This window comes from Ictalurus furcatus, chromosome 28, assembly GCF_023375685.1.
Source record: "Ictalurus furcatus strain D&B chromosome 28, Billie_1.0, whole genome shotgun sequence".
NCBI lineage: Eukaryota > Metazoa > Chordata > Actinopteri > Siluriformes > Ictaluridae > Ictalurus > Ictalurus furcatus.
This window is the reverse complement of record NC_071282.1, coordinates 588,058-603,057: the sequence shown is the minus strand read 5'-3', so window position 1 is coordinate 603,057 and position 15,000 is coordinate 588,058. Positions and strand designations below refer to the sequence as shown.

General features: G+C 44.7%; 1 protein-coding gene and 1 long non-coding RNA gene across 2 annotated transcripts in view; both read right to left on the bottom strand.

Moving 5' to 3' along the window:
• Positions 1 to 7,916, bottom strand: part of ar (androgen receptor) — a 99,231-nt gene extending 91,315 nt beyond the window's left edge. Inside the window, exon 1 of the mRNA XM_053617964.1 lies at positions 6,039 to 7,916. Coding sequence (XP_053473939.1) covers positions 6,039 to 7,384 — 1,346 coding nt within the window. The 5' untranslated portion in view covers positions 7,385 to 7,916. The remainder of the gene's footprint in view (positions 1 to 6,038) is intronic.
• Positions 7,917 to 11,169: 3,253 nt separating this feature from the next.
• Positions 11,170 to 13,476, bottom strand: LOC128603493 (uncharacterized). The gene is made up of 3 exons (XR_008385025.1): positions 12,326 to 13,476; positions 11,985 to 12,131; positions 11,170 to 11,782 (listed from the first exon to the last, which is right to left on the bottom strand). It is a non-coding gene; the product is annotated as an uncharacterized LOC128603493 (long non-coding RNA).
• Between the last annotated feature and the right edge of the window lie 1,524 nt (positions 13,477 to 15,000).

The window sequence follows — 15,000 nt, the reverse complement described above, 5'->3', positions numbered from 1 at the left end:
AAGAAATTTCTGACTGAATCTGATCCTTTGATTGTCTTAATAATTTCAGATAAAAATCATGACATTTTATGTAATTTTAAGCTATAAATGTATGAAGTTTAGCTATAAATTTAACCGTCACATTTCATGTATATATATATATATATATATATATATATATATATATATATATATATATATATAATTATCATTATTATTATTTTTTAGTATTAAGGAACTAATGAACTAAATTATGCAGATGAAATCCAAACCTCACAAGTTTATAGTGTTTTCTATATACTTTTTAACTTGAACTTTTTACACTATAAATTTAACTTTTGTATAACAGCAACAAGGACCGTTTTTTTTGTGTGTGTACATTACATGTATACACAAAACAACCTTTTTTTCTATAAAAAATGTATAAAACCAGTAAAAGCTTTTCTTTATGTGAGGACTGTAACGCCACCCTGTTATTACGAGGACCTGCGCTCCTTTTTCTGGTCCTCACAAAAGACTAAACACACACTGCCATTCAGTAACTAAACTTTACTTCAACTCTTTTTTTTAGCTCTTCTCTCTGAGAAAACAAAAGGTTCCAAGAATTCTTAAGGGTTTGTTCCTTTGAAGGTTCCTCCTAAAAAATAAAAAAAGAGGTTCCCTCAGTACATAGTACTGTAGAACCTTACACCAGTGTTTCCCTCTCAGAGAGGATTCAGAATAGACGCTCTTTAGAAAATTAAGACCAGTTGCCCTTGAATATCCCATTTTAGTGAGTGTGCTCACACACACACACACACACACACACCGCCGGATTCCACGGTAACCACCGTCAAGGCAACCCCCGAGTGAATAAAGTCCAAATGCAGGACAAAAAGCTGCCAAGTCTTCACACACACACACACACACACACACACACACAGAAACTCTTTTACAGCACAGCTTTCTCCTCTCGTTCCTGTTTAGTTTCTATTATTATTAATGATTATTTATTGCCTATAGTTTTACCTTTACGGTTTTTATTTCTCTATGATCTGCTCCGTACTGAATTCTGACGCGTTATGAATTCACCGGTGATTGAGTACATTAGATAAAAGAAACAAAAACAAAACTGCTAACGTCACTTTTTAAAAAAAGAAAAAAGAAGAATAAGAAGAAAGCGCCTACTTTATGTTTCCACGAACGGCTCATTCGATTCTGACTCTGATTCTGATTCTGAATCATTTGTTGAGGATTTTCTTTTTAAAGGGTTCCAAAAAAAAAAAAACCTAATGAAAACCTAGCGCCTAGCAAGGTAATTAATTAACACAAGTCTTCGTGTGCTGTTAGGCTGGTTTTGTTTGTTTGTTTGTTTGTTTGTTTGTTTTTTTCAGCGACTTGCTCACATTTGTTTCGTTGCTCGTGACTCACGGTTCGGATTCTGTCCGTCTTAGACACCGCGACACCGTGAGTGAGTACAGTGTTTCAGAGATTACCGCCATGACACGCCCATGCTGTGTATTTTAAAAAAAAATAAGTGAGTTCTGATGCAAATCCTGAGCCTTTGAGGTTTTTGGATATTTGGATGTGAATGCGGCCGGCTCGAGTCTGAACGGAAGCAGCGGCCCATGAAGGAACATCGCAGGACTGAACGAGACAGAAGGAAACTTTTTTCCTGTTCCTGGTTCCACGCTGCTAATAACACTAGCTACACTAGAACCCTCTGTATTCAGATGCCAGCTAAAAGTGGGCGTGGTCTGGACCTGAAGTTGTCGTGTCGTCCTTCTTGCCGTTTTGCCGACGTAACTCTGTACGAATTACCACGCAAAACCACACCCCTTCTTTTTTTCCCTCCAATTTAAACACGACTCTAGAACGATCGACAGCCGAGTGGGCGTTTTCAATTCTCTGAGCCAGCAGGAAGCCCCGCCCCTTCCCTCCATCTAACATTAATTTCCTCACGTCCCTACCGCGGAAAGCGAAGTTGTACACTTTACGAATCATTTTAATGACAGGCAGTGGTCATTAAGGGGTGTCCATCGCCATGGCAACTGGACCGCGCGTACGTGAGTTTTACGGTAACCACGAAAGGAAAAAAAAACTGCAGATATTAAAAGTTCATTAGCACAAAGCCTTAATGCGTCGTTAGAGTTTCTCACCGAGTTGCTGACATTTGATTCGGATTCCATACATATGACTCACTTTTTGGATTTGATCTGTTTTTTCCCCTCTGTGTGTGTGTGTGTTATTTTGTTTTTCAGCCATATTTGCCTGAGAAAATGAAATGGCTCCTCTTCCTAATAACGTTGCGTGTTAATTATGGGGTTTTATTTTCAGGCTGCGAGCGTTTTTAACAGCGCCGCCGCTTTGATTCGACTCTTTACAGCTTCAGTTGCTTCTTTACGACTCGTTTGTTGCGGGTTGCGTTTTTGTTTTTTTTTGTTAAAAGAGCGAAAACACTGCCGCTAGTTAGACCTGATTCATTTAAAGTGCTAATTTGATACGGTCTGATGTTTTCTTGACAGTATAATAGAAACCCATGCAGCACATGTAGCGTTCTCATTAAAGACTGCAAGCTAGTGATACGCACTTTGAAAAGAAAAATACACACGTATATGTTCATAAAACATGATATTAAACTATTTTTTTTTTATTATTTTTTTTTCCAGAATATCAATCCAGATTAGAATTTAAAATTCAATAAAAATGTCTTGAATTCACTTTGACTTTACTTCTATCTCATTATCCGCAAGTCCCTGATACCGTTCCTTCGTTCCTTCGTTCCTTCATTCCTTCATTCATTTGCTGTTATTTGAATAATTTTCATCATCTTCCTGTTTTTTCTGCTCTTAAAAACCTCAACACCCCCGATCACCCCCCCCCCCCCCCCGCTTCTTTGTTCTTTTTCTCTTCCTTCCCTCATATCCACTGTATCCGTGAGAAACGGGTTCTCCAGGGTTTCCTGGTTGTAGTTAAGGGTTCTCAGCTTCATAAAGAGGCTCTACTCGTATTAGGACAGATTTGGATATAAGGTTCTGCTGTAAGGTTTCCAAAAAAAAAAAACAAAAACAAAACAAGCCACAGAAACACTACGGTTCTAGAATGATAAATAAAAGGGCTCTTTACGGTTCTAGATTTGATCTGTATCTGTGTGTACGTGCACACGACTCGGCCCTGCCGATGATACACGCGCAGGTAAAACAGGTCCTTCTGTGGATCTGTGTTTAGTTCTTGGAAAAATAAAAAGTTGTCCTCAGGAACCCCTTCTAATAAAGAAACACCCTGTTGTAGGGTTCCAGATAGAACGTTCACCCCAGAGTAACCTACGAACTGGTAAGGGGTTCTAGATTGGACTTTTTTCATTTTTATTCTAACGGCGCGTTACATCGTTCCCCCAGCAAATCTAGAACCCTTTTTAATTCTAGAAAAAAATGTTTTTTACTCTGCAACCCTTTCAGTTTACACATAGAACCTTTTTCCTGAGAAGGACGACTGAGGAACCCTTAAGGGTTCTCGGTATTACGAGAGTAAGCACTGTGCTGAATTTCTAATAAGAGTGATGATATTATGTACTGGACATTCATACACGCTTATCAAAAACGCCAGATCTAGAACCGTGAAGCTCGGTCTCTCTCTCTCTCTCTATCTGTGTGTGTGTGTGTGTGTGTGTGTCTCTCTCTCTGTCTCTCTCTCTCTGTGTCTCTTTGAGGAAAAGTTTAAAGAGAACCATATAACAATCCAAGTGGAACCTCTTTAGGAAGCTAAGAACTCTTTAATTATCCGAAGAACCCTCGAGCAAAGCTTTTTTTTCCCTCAGTGAGAACGGAATCATTCGATTTTTTGGAACGGACAGCCGGTTCCGCTGAGTTTAGGACTCGGACTTTAAAGGCGCAGAACTTCCCAGATTAAAGCCGATTCAAGAACAAACGCAGTGAAAAGATCTGGAACTGAAAACGAATGGGGAACTGCGCCGATGTAAAATAAAACAAAACGCCACCCCGGTCCAGAGAACGGTTCCACGAGTACCGCGTCCGGTTCCTGTGTGTCGTAGGTTCATTATAGCTTTCGGTCTGCGCAGGTTCACAGAGTATATCTCATACCCGGAGACTGGTTGTTCTTTTTCTTTTTTTATCATTATTATGGAGTACTTTTTAAATTGCAGGTTAATTATTTAATGATTTTAATTCATGATCAAAAGCATCAGAGTCTGAATGAGCGATGATGATTTAGGGAACAGGACATGAACACCTGATCAGGACTGGAACAGCACTGGGGGTTGTGGTTCTCCGTACAGAACGTCCTGAAGCTACTTTTATCTCTTTTAAGCAGTATTTCTATGTCACTAAATTAGCGCTAATGAGGATCTAATGATTAATGACTGATTCTTACTGATTGATTGTTTTGGCTTTGAAGACGTTTCACGCCGTTACCAGTTGCACGATTTGCGACTTTGCGAGGTTCATTGACGACGCTGCGATTTTATTTACCACGTCGGGGGCGACGTGTTGGTTTCTCTGGTACGAGAGGGAATTCTGGGAAAGACGTGAAGATCGCGAAAACAGCGGGCTGCATTTCTTCGAAGTGCTACACAGAAATGGTTCTCCACAGCAGTTCCACGGGGAATGCTATCATAAGTTCTCTGGAAAATAAAAAAACACCAAAACCCTGAGTTAGAGTGAGCGCTGGACCAAAGTAAGGTTCTTAAGAGCGATGCCAGGAGAACCTTCTCACAAATCCAGTCCCACAAAGAACTTTACAGGGTTCCCTTTACGCTGTTAAGGGATGATAGAGAACCTTGAAGAACCAATACAGTGCTCTGAAGAACCTATAATGAAACAGCTTTTATCTCCAATGAACCATTCAGATCAACTCAAGAACCCTATACAGTGGAAAATGGTTCTTTGACGAGAAGCAGCTTCTCCGTAGAACCTTTGGTGCTGTAAAGAACCCCTGAAGAACCTTTATTTTTAAGAGTGCTCCTTCCGTAAATGTTACTCACAGAAGTGATAACGTATTAGAACGAGTGTGTTAATATTCCAATAATAAACCTTGGATTTGAAGCAACGCCTTCGTTTCTGACCAATCAGAACCCAGAACCCGTGGTGCTATTTGTTCTTAACGAGTCCCGCTACGTATAAGGAGTGGGTTTTTTTGTTTTTTTTTACAGGAATGTAAACATTGTAATTAATGAAAATGATAACTGAGGTGGGAGGTGGGGCTTGATTTTGGCCACGCCCCCTGCACGGTGACAGACGTCCACGCATGATACCCTTTATTATGGCAGGACCCGGACGCGGTGACGTGCTCCGTATCGTAGGTTCCGTCACCGCCGTTATAACACGCTGATATTCTCTCATATTCATTATCACTTCATAAAACATTTCAAATCTGCATTATTTATAATCAGTTCCTTCATTTTCCTCCCTTAAATATTCATTTAAAAGCCCGACACAGCTGAGCTTAACACGGGATTAACAACACGGGATCTCGTCAGCGTGCGTTTAAAGAATCCTGTTCAAAAAATTACACAAAAAAAATATTTTACTGCAAAACTAATAATAATTAAACACCATCCCAAACATCTCTCTGTTTAAAACTGCAGATCAGTAAATCAGTGTCAGGAGACGGATTCAACATTCACCCCAGCAGAGTGTTAGCAGAGTCATCTGTGTGTGTGTGTGTGTGTGTGTGTGTGTGTGAGAGAGAGAGAGAGATGCCAGGTTTATGTCTACAACCATGAATTATAAATTAAAAAAAACTCCACAAGCAATGAACGATAAGTGGACACACACACACACACACACACACACACACACACACACGTTGAAACAACAGAATCAGCATTCAATGAGATTGGGGAGAAATGTGTGTGTGTGTGTGTGTGTGTGTGTGTATACATGCTCCAAAAGATTCCTCGAGTGCATTTCTAGCTCACTACACTAATAGTTTTTAAAACTTGAAGAACATTTCGGGGTTTTGTTTCCTTTAATGTTGTGTGTGTGTGTGTGTTGTGTGTGTGTTGTGTGTGTGTTGTGTGTGTGTGTTGTGTGTGTGTGTTGTGTAGAACCAGGGTTACTCACCTCCCGTCCTGCATCGTGCTCACATCCAGCCATTCCCCGTCTTCGTTCTTCATGCACGTGGCAGTTGGGTAGGACACGCGGGGTAACACGGCGCCGCTCTGGTGGTGGTACCATGGCTCGTGCGCGGCGCTGAGAGCCGGTCCCGGTCCGGACCGCGCGCCGTAGTCGTACTCGTACGGGCTGCAGATGAGCGGTGCGTCCAGTCCCGCGGAGGAAGAGGTGCACGCGGGATTCCCGTACTGCGCAGCGCCGTGACAGTAGCGAGTCAACGGCGGCGGCGGCATAGCCTCGGACTTCACGCGCACGTTGCTGTAGCTCGGCCAGTAGTAGTAGTAATCGTCACCGTACCTGTCGTGCACGGGCGGCGCGAGCTCGAAGTTTACCTGCGCGTCGTGTTGTTCTCGTTGTTGTTGTTGTTGATACTGGCAGGACGAAGAGGAAGACGACGAACCCGCCGCCGCGCTCGCGCTCGCGCTTTTGGAACTCATCAGGCTCGTGACGCCCGGTCCGAACCCCGAATCTTCCGTTATGACTGCCGTATGGTGCTGCGCGCGAGCTTGGTCCATCTGTATCGTCATCATCATCATATCCTCCTCGCCCCCGCTTTTGAACATCTCGAGCAGCCTGTTGTTGTTGTTGTCGCCGTGCACGTGCGGCGCGCTTCCCTCACGTCCCGCTGCGGCGCCACCTTCACCTCCAACTGCGCTCGCGCCGTTGATGCTGCTCCTTCTGCTCCTGTCGTCGCTTGTCGCGTGCAGCTCTTCCTCCTCCTTCCTCCGGCGCACTTCGAAAAAGTCCGAGCTCCTGTTCCCGTCCTGGTGCGCGTGCGGGTCCATGGCCAGCCCCAGCGACACGGACACGGCTTTGCACAGCTCGCGCGCCGTCTCCGAGATGGTCGTGGTAGTGGTAGTCGTGCTGGTGCTACCGGAAGAGCAGCAGCAGCTCGGGACGGCGCTCGTGTCACCACCGCCGGCTGTCAGCTCGTACGCGCTGCCGCGTGCTCTCAGAGCGGCGTTGTGACGGTCGCTGCTGTTGTACTCGGTGTCCGGGCAGAGCAGCTCGCTCAGCGTGGTGGCGGCGCGGGCCTCCGTGCAACTCGAGGTCTCTCTAACGTCCCGCGCGAGCGCCGCCGTAACAGAGCGCGCTGTTGTTCCTCCTCCTCCTCCTCCTCCTCTTCCTCCTCCTCCGCCGGTGCTGCTAATCCCGCGCGCGTCTCTCCACTCTCCGTCCCAGATCTCCGCCAGCGGTACAACTTCTCCCGCCGCTCCGACATCTCGCGCGTCATGCGGACGGAGCGTTCGGAACAGAGGATCAAAACCTCCTCCTAAACCGAACCGAGCTTCCATAACAGTCCAACTCACGCGCGCGAACACCAAGTCACACTTCTAAAGTATCTGCGTGCGTTCGGGTTTGTTCGTAACTGTTGCAATGTCCGCTGCAGACGGTCCGTTAACGGAGCCGCGCCATCACAGTTTACACACCAAACACACTCTCACACACTCACACACTCACTTCTCAGATGTGTTTTGTTTACCAACATGAGAATAAGAAGAAGAAGCAGGAGAAGACAGTCCGAGCATGAAGGTGACAGCAGAAAGGTGCAGCTGAAATTTAAGGAGTAAAGAGGTAAAGTTTCCCGTCCCGGCGCGTGACAGTCCTGACACGGCGCGAGCGCACCGACTTTTTCCTTCACCGGAACCGAGAAACGGCGCTGGAGTTCGAATTAAAGTGATTTGCGGAAGGAAAAGAAGTGGATCCGGTCCAAAGGCCTCCGCGGTTTGGTCTCTGCGTGCACGAGAGCCGAACCGTCTCCGTCTCCGTCTCCCTGTCTTCCCCCTCCCGTGCAGTACAGAGGGCAAACCGGATCCGGGGCGGCGGCAGGGTTGCCATGTCAACAAAATCCCTCCTACAATTGCGGCACTTTCATAAAATAAAGTACAATGTGTAACAACATTAATTTAATAATAATAATAATAATAATAATAATAACAACTTTCTGTTATTATTATTATATACATTACATTATTTTATATATTTCAGTGCGTTTAAATTATTATTTGAATGATAGAATCTGAATGATTTCAGTAATAATAGGCTGAAAATGAACAATTCTAAAGTTTTATTAGCGTTCTTACAATCAGTCCATGCACACTCAAGGTACTTAATAATAATGATAATAATAACCATTTTAAAAATATTCTGGACTGTGATTGGTCAGAAGGTGTTGATTAGTTTTCTGTAACAGCAGCTCTGACTGTAGAGCAGGTTTATATTAATGCGCTGGTTCTAATATGATATGGTTTCCATAGTAACAGCTCGTTCACAGGGTTACTATGGAAGGAGTCTCCAGTGTTAGCGCTTTGGAACAGTCAGAAGTAAAGCTGCAACTTTAAGTTTCCCAGCTGCATTTCTCCCCCTGAGAGATATAAAGAGACGCTGGTGAGGAAACGATTGTTTATAGCGTCTATACCATAAGTGAGAACAGGACCTAACTCCTTACATGTAACTTTAAATGGATAAAAAGTATGACATGCCATTCTTTAATAAAAAACATTGTTGCTATAAGAGTATATACAGTATGTACATATGTATATAAACTGTCTAGATTTAAATATTCCCAGCGTTCCCCAGATTTAAAAATTCCCAGCGTTCCCCAGGTTTAAAAATTCCAAGCGTTCCCCAGATTTAAAAATTCCCAGCGTTCCCTAGATTTAAATATTCCCAGCGTTCCCTAGATTTAAATATTCCCGGCGTTCCCTAGATTGAAATATTCCCAGCGTTCCCTAGATTTAAAAATTCCCAGCGTTCCCCAGATTTAAAAATTCCCAGCGTTCCCTAGATTTAAATATTCCCGGCGTTCCCTAGATTTAAATATTCCCGGCGTTCCCCAGATTTAAAAATTCCCAGCGTTCCCTAGATTTAAAAATTCCCAGCGTTCCCTAGATTGAAATATTCCCAGCGTTCCCTAGATTTAAAAATTCCCAGCGTTCCCCAGATTTAAATATTCCCGGCGTTCCCCAGATTTAAATATTCCCGGCGTTCCCTAGATTTAAATATTTGTGACATTCCCTAGTTTGTAATATGCCAAGTGTTTCCCAGTTTTAAATATTTCCAATGTCGTCTAGTTTTATATCTTGTTACCTAGTCCCCTAGTTTTCACCAGCCACTGTCCCGTTGCACTCAGACGCTTCATGATGAAATGCTTTGAGAGTCTCGTCATGAGGCACATCAAGACCCTGCTGCCCCCTCACTAGACCGTCTGTAAATTCGCGTATCGTCCCAACCGCTCAACAGACGATGCCATCGCCACCACCCTACATCCGGCCCTCACCCACCTGGACAAGACGGACACCTACTGTATGTTCGAATGCTCTTCATAGACTTCAGTTCAGCATTCAACACAATCGCTCCTCAGCAGCTGATTGGAAAGCTGAACCTGCTGGGCCTGAACACCTCCATCTGCAACTGGATCCTGGTCTTCCTGACTGGGAAACTTCAGTCACTCCGGATCGGGAACAGCATCTCCAGCACCACCACACTGAGCACGGGGGTCCCTCAGGGCTGTGTGCTCAGTCCACTGCTGTTCACTCTGCTGAGTCACGACTGTGCAGCAACGCACAGCTTCAATCACATCATCAAGTTCACTGATAACACGACGTGGTGGATCTCATAAACAAGAACAACGAGTCAGCAAACAGAGAGGAGGTGCGGCGACTAACGGACTGGCACAGAACCAATAACCTGTCTCTGAACGTGGACAAAATGAAAGAGATGGTTGTTGACTTCAGGAGAGCACGGAGCGGCCGCTCTCCCCTGAACATCGACAGCTCCTCTGTGGAGATCGTCAAGAGCACCAAATTCCTCGGTGTTCACCTGGTGGAGAACCTCACCTGATCCTTCAACACCAGCTCCATAACCAAGAAAGCCCAGCAGCATCTCTACAGAGCAACCACAGAACTACTGAGAGCATCTGAGAAGCTGCATCACTGCCTGGTTTGGAAATTGCACCGCATCGGATCACAGCACCCTGCAGCAGATAGTGAGGACAGCTGCAGCCGCAACGCCACCAGCATTATGGATGACCCCATGTTTTATGTAGCACCGTGGACCTGGAGGAACGTTGGTTGGGTTCACTGTGTACTGTACCAGCTGTATATAGTTTAAGTGACGATATATGCCACTTGACTTGACAAATTGCTTTGCTCCACAACTTCTCCTCTTTTCCTGCTTTTTAGTTTCCAGTCTAGATGTTTTGTTCATATTTGTGGCTCCTAACTGCAGTCACACTGGGGCCGCCTCCCAAACCACAAGCTAAAGCAGCATGTAGTAAATCAAACAGTATTACACAGTGCTCCAACATGCGGTTTGGGACGCTGCCTTCTGAGTGGAACGGAGCTGTTGGAGACGCTCGAGGAGCCGGAGTCAACTCTAAATATTGTTGGAACATGAGGGAGCACCATGCAGAGTTTATTCAACCTGGCAACCTAGCGTGTGCATGCAAACACACACACACACACACACACACACACACACACACTCTCTCTCTCTCTCTCGCTCTCTCGCTCTCTCACATAAACACACACACTTTGAGCTCAGAATTTTCTGGCCTTGCTTTTATTAGCATGTTGCACCTCAGAGCAGATGATGTTTGGGTGTTTCGCTATGATTGATACATGTGTATACCCATATATATATGTGTGTGTGTGTGTGTGCTTTTTGTTTCTGCTAGCATGAACATGGAGTGAATTGAACCTTGAAGGCCTTGAACTTTTATTGTTGTGGCTCAGAAGTGGAGAGCAGCCAGAGCATGCAAACACACACACACACACACACACACACACACACACACTCACACTCACCGTGCAAGAAACTGATTTCCTTTTTAAGGTTGAAAACGCATCAAAGCTAGATTGTTAACTCAAAACTCTACAGTAGCTGATCCTGTGTGTGTGTGTGTGTGTGTGTGTGTGTGTGTGTGTGTACATTGCTTATTGCTCCATAGCTCAGATTAAGATTACACACATCACAGTGCAGTCTAAGTTTAAATTTAAGCACACATTTAAATCCATTATAGCCTGTAGAGCCTCAACACACACACACACACACACACACACACACACACACACACACACTCACTGGATAGAAATTTCAACCTTTGTTATATAAATAACAGTAAATACATTTACAGGCAAACTACATGGGTTCTCCAGGTTCTCAAGGTTCTCCAGGTTCTCCGGGTTCTCCGGGTTCCTCCCACCACTGTAACTGACTTTATATTATTCATCTCTTTATTGGGCGTGTACTCGTATCGCCTTAAGGCTTTAAACGGGCAACAGGTGCAGGTGAGGGTGGGTGGGCGGAGCCACAGCTGGAGAGGGCATATAAAAGGGCGAGTTCCTAGCACAGGTACAGAATAAGGACATGTGGTCATGTGACCTACTACTGCTCAAGCATGGCCATGCCCCCTACAACATGCGCTTATATAAAGATGAAAGCAATCAGTGTTCATCAATCAGTTGTTACAAAACTAAACAAACAAACAACATAATAAATGTAATATACCTGTGAGAAGCGATATGTGGGCCCAAGCACCTAGGATGAGCCATATCACACAAATATACTTTGGGATTATGCCTCACTTGCTGTTTGAGGGTTTCTTCTTAGGGGGAGCTAATGAGCCCTGAGGCCACGCCCAGATCCAAGCTATTCCCGAAACCTGATGAGCATTTCTGATGCTTTAGAGTCTAAAGTTTAGACAAATTGTGTGAGTTTTTACTTACATAAATACTTAAGTAAAGAAAAAAGACATAAATACCAGATAACTTTCACTTTGATCCTTACATAAAATACAATACTCATTTCAGAGAAGGTGACCTTGAAGTTCGAAATCATACGGATTAAACAGTACATTATTTAAAATACTATTTAAGTCTGTTTATGACATACCTTCTTTCATGTTTCATCTCTTTAAGCCAATAAAACTGTAGCGTTTCTCTCAGCGGCGGCTCGTGCTCACGATCGTGGTTCTGTACGTCATACACACACTCACTACACACACACACACACACACACACACACACACACTCCGGCGGTCTGTATAAAAGTCATAAGAATGAACTGGGTTATTATGAATGATAAAAGGAGATCAGGGTGGCCACGGAGTGTTTTAGCTCAATCTGGCAACAGTAACTAAGTGGATTAGCAGGAGATGACATATCGGTTTAAATCTGGCGAATAACACAGTGATGTTTTAAATCACTGGTGGCTCAGAAGAGACTCTGTAGCACCTGAGCAGGACTGGTTGAGCACGAGGACGTCATTGTAGAACCGTGGGGTTCTGCAGAAGTGGGCCCGGCATTCAGCGGGGTATTAAAAACACCCGGTACTGTGTTCTGTCCTTAAGTGTGTGAGTGTTTTTCCAGCCCACTTGCCCCAAGTTGTTGTTGTTGTTGTTGTTGTGTGTGTTTATTTTGTTTTGTTGTTGCTAATGGTGACCCACCTGCCAGTGGATCTGAAGAGCATCAGAGTTCTGCTCAGGAAACTGGGTCACAGAGTTCATCACCTCAGCTGACAGCCGCGTTTTGGCCTCGTATCCAACTGAGACTCAGGACTCAGAAAAATTGTTTCTCATAAATATAAGCTGTCTGGCGTGCATGTGTGTGTGTGTGTGTGTGTGTGTGTGTGTGTGTGTGGGTAAGAGTAGCTATTCTTGCTTGCACATTGTTCACATCTTGAGGGATGTTGGCTGTGTTTCCCTGCAAGTATTTTTTTGGTTGTCTCTCTCTCCCCCCTCCCTCTCTGTCTCCCTCCCTCTCTCTCTCCCTCTCTCTCTCTCTCTCCCTCCGTCTCTCTTTTCCTCTCTCTCTCTCTCTCCCTCCCTCTCTTGCTCTCTCTCTCTCCCTCTCTCTCTTCTCTCTCTTGCTTTCGTTTCGTGTGTAGTGTTTGCTCTGTCCTCAAATATTGGAATCATCGTCATGGTTTCCTTCTAAAACATTTTTTGCTGGTGGTGACTCATCTGTCTGACTCCATCTCTCTCTCTCTCTCTCTCTCTCTCTCTCTCTCTCTCAGATTCAAATTCAAACAAGCTTTATTAGCATGACTGTGGTACAGTATTGCCAAAGCATCGGCCATAAGAATAAATAAATAAATACAAAAAGAAAGAAACAGACAAATCAAGAAGCAAGTCTCGCAAATATTTGCAACAAGAAAATGATCACGCTAAGACAAGTTTAAAGTTTGTACACCCACTCCGACACTAGGACGTGTGAGAACGTGACTGAGGTTAGACGTGTCCGTCCACTGGCCGTCTCTCGGAGCTCCAGCTGCTGTTCTGATCAGACCCGAGTTTCCTCCCAGAATAATCTTCATTTTTCTTGATTTGATAGCGGCATAAAATTTGGCATTATAATTTTTTTCTTGAGATTTTACGCAATAGACGGATGGAATGTTTTGGTAATGGTCACGGTGCAGCAGGGAGCGTTCCTCTGTTTCCACTGCTTTCTGCATGCACAGGGAGCGCAGCCATCTCCGTCTGTGGCCTCGTTCACTGGCCAGAAGGTCAGAGGGTGATCACTGAGTGTGTATCTGCTCAATGTCTTCCTTAACCAATCACCTCTCGGAGAACTCTGCTGGTGTGTCGTCTGTTCTGTGATTTGGCGACGTCTTTCCAGCAGGCCATGTGATGCTCTTTTTGCCGTGTTGTCATTGGTTTGGGCCGGGTTACCCGAGTTCTGCCCTGGTCTGGACTGAGGAATGGGTTCTCCTGCCCGGGTTGTCCTCCTGGCACCGGTGGGCTCGAGCGTGGTATGAGGTCGGGTCACTGCGTTTTAAACGGTCGTAGAACTCGAGAGCTCTTTTCAGGAGCGGGTGTTGTCCTAGTTCGAGTTATTCGGCGTGGTCCTGTGTACATGACAGATTTGTGTGTGCAGAGTCTTTCGAATTCTTGACATTTCAGGGGTCCTCAGATCATATCTTACTGCCGTATCACGCGACAGGTGTTTCGTATCGACCTGTTCTTGACTCTCATCACGTTAGTTTTCGGTTCATTCACAGCCAGGTGGAAATTTCCGGTTGAGCTTCGTTTTATTCCCAGATGTATGCGTACAGTATATGTGTGAGTGTGCTGGAGGACCTTTGCTGGGTTCCTGATCTGAACGTGTGTCTATTTTCCTTACACCAGGATCTGTTTATGGAAAAATCATTATTCTGGGTTTCTGCTGAGTTCATTTTAAGAGCCCACGCCTGACCGAGTGTCTCTGTGATGTCACGTAGCCGCTCGAGTTCCTCGCCTGTTTTTGACCATCTGAAAAGAGAAGACGTATCATTTCCGATTGGGTCGGGGTTAGGCCCGGGGCCAGACCAACCGTTTATAGTGTTTTGGCCAATTCATTTATAGAACAGTTCAATAAAGTTGGGCTTTAATGGGCGACCTTGTCCAACACCTGGACAAAAGTCAGTTCAGCTGTCTCTTATTTTTATAGCACGTGTGTTTATTTTCATACGTGGTGTTTATTATGGTGAAGGTTTTCCCTCCAGTCCCGTTTTCCAGGAGTCTGAGGAAGAGTCCTTCGTGCCAGATCGAATCAAACGCCTTGTTAAAAACAAGTGAAGCTCTGGAAGTGAAGTTTGGCTTCAGTGGAAGCTCTGGAAGTGAGTGCAGGTTTGTCAGTGACAGTGTGGCGGGTGCAGATGTGGTCAGATGTTCTGTGTTTGACTCTGCTCTAGGATGTTGTGGGTTCTAAGAAAGTTTTGTACTCGTGGATTAATAACAGACCAGAACATTTCCCCAGGTTGCCGTTGACGCGGATACCTCTGTAGTTGTTGGGCTCAGATTGTCTCCCTCGTTTAAAGATCGGTGTAATTACGCCTTGGTTCCAGGTGTCCGGATAATATCCCACACTCAGTTCCATGTTGATTTCAATCTGATTTGAATTTATCACTGAGGTATTTCATCATTTCATTT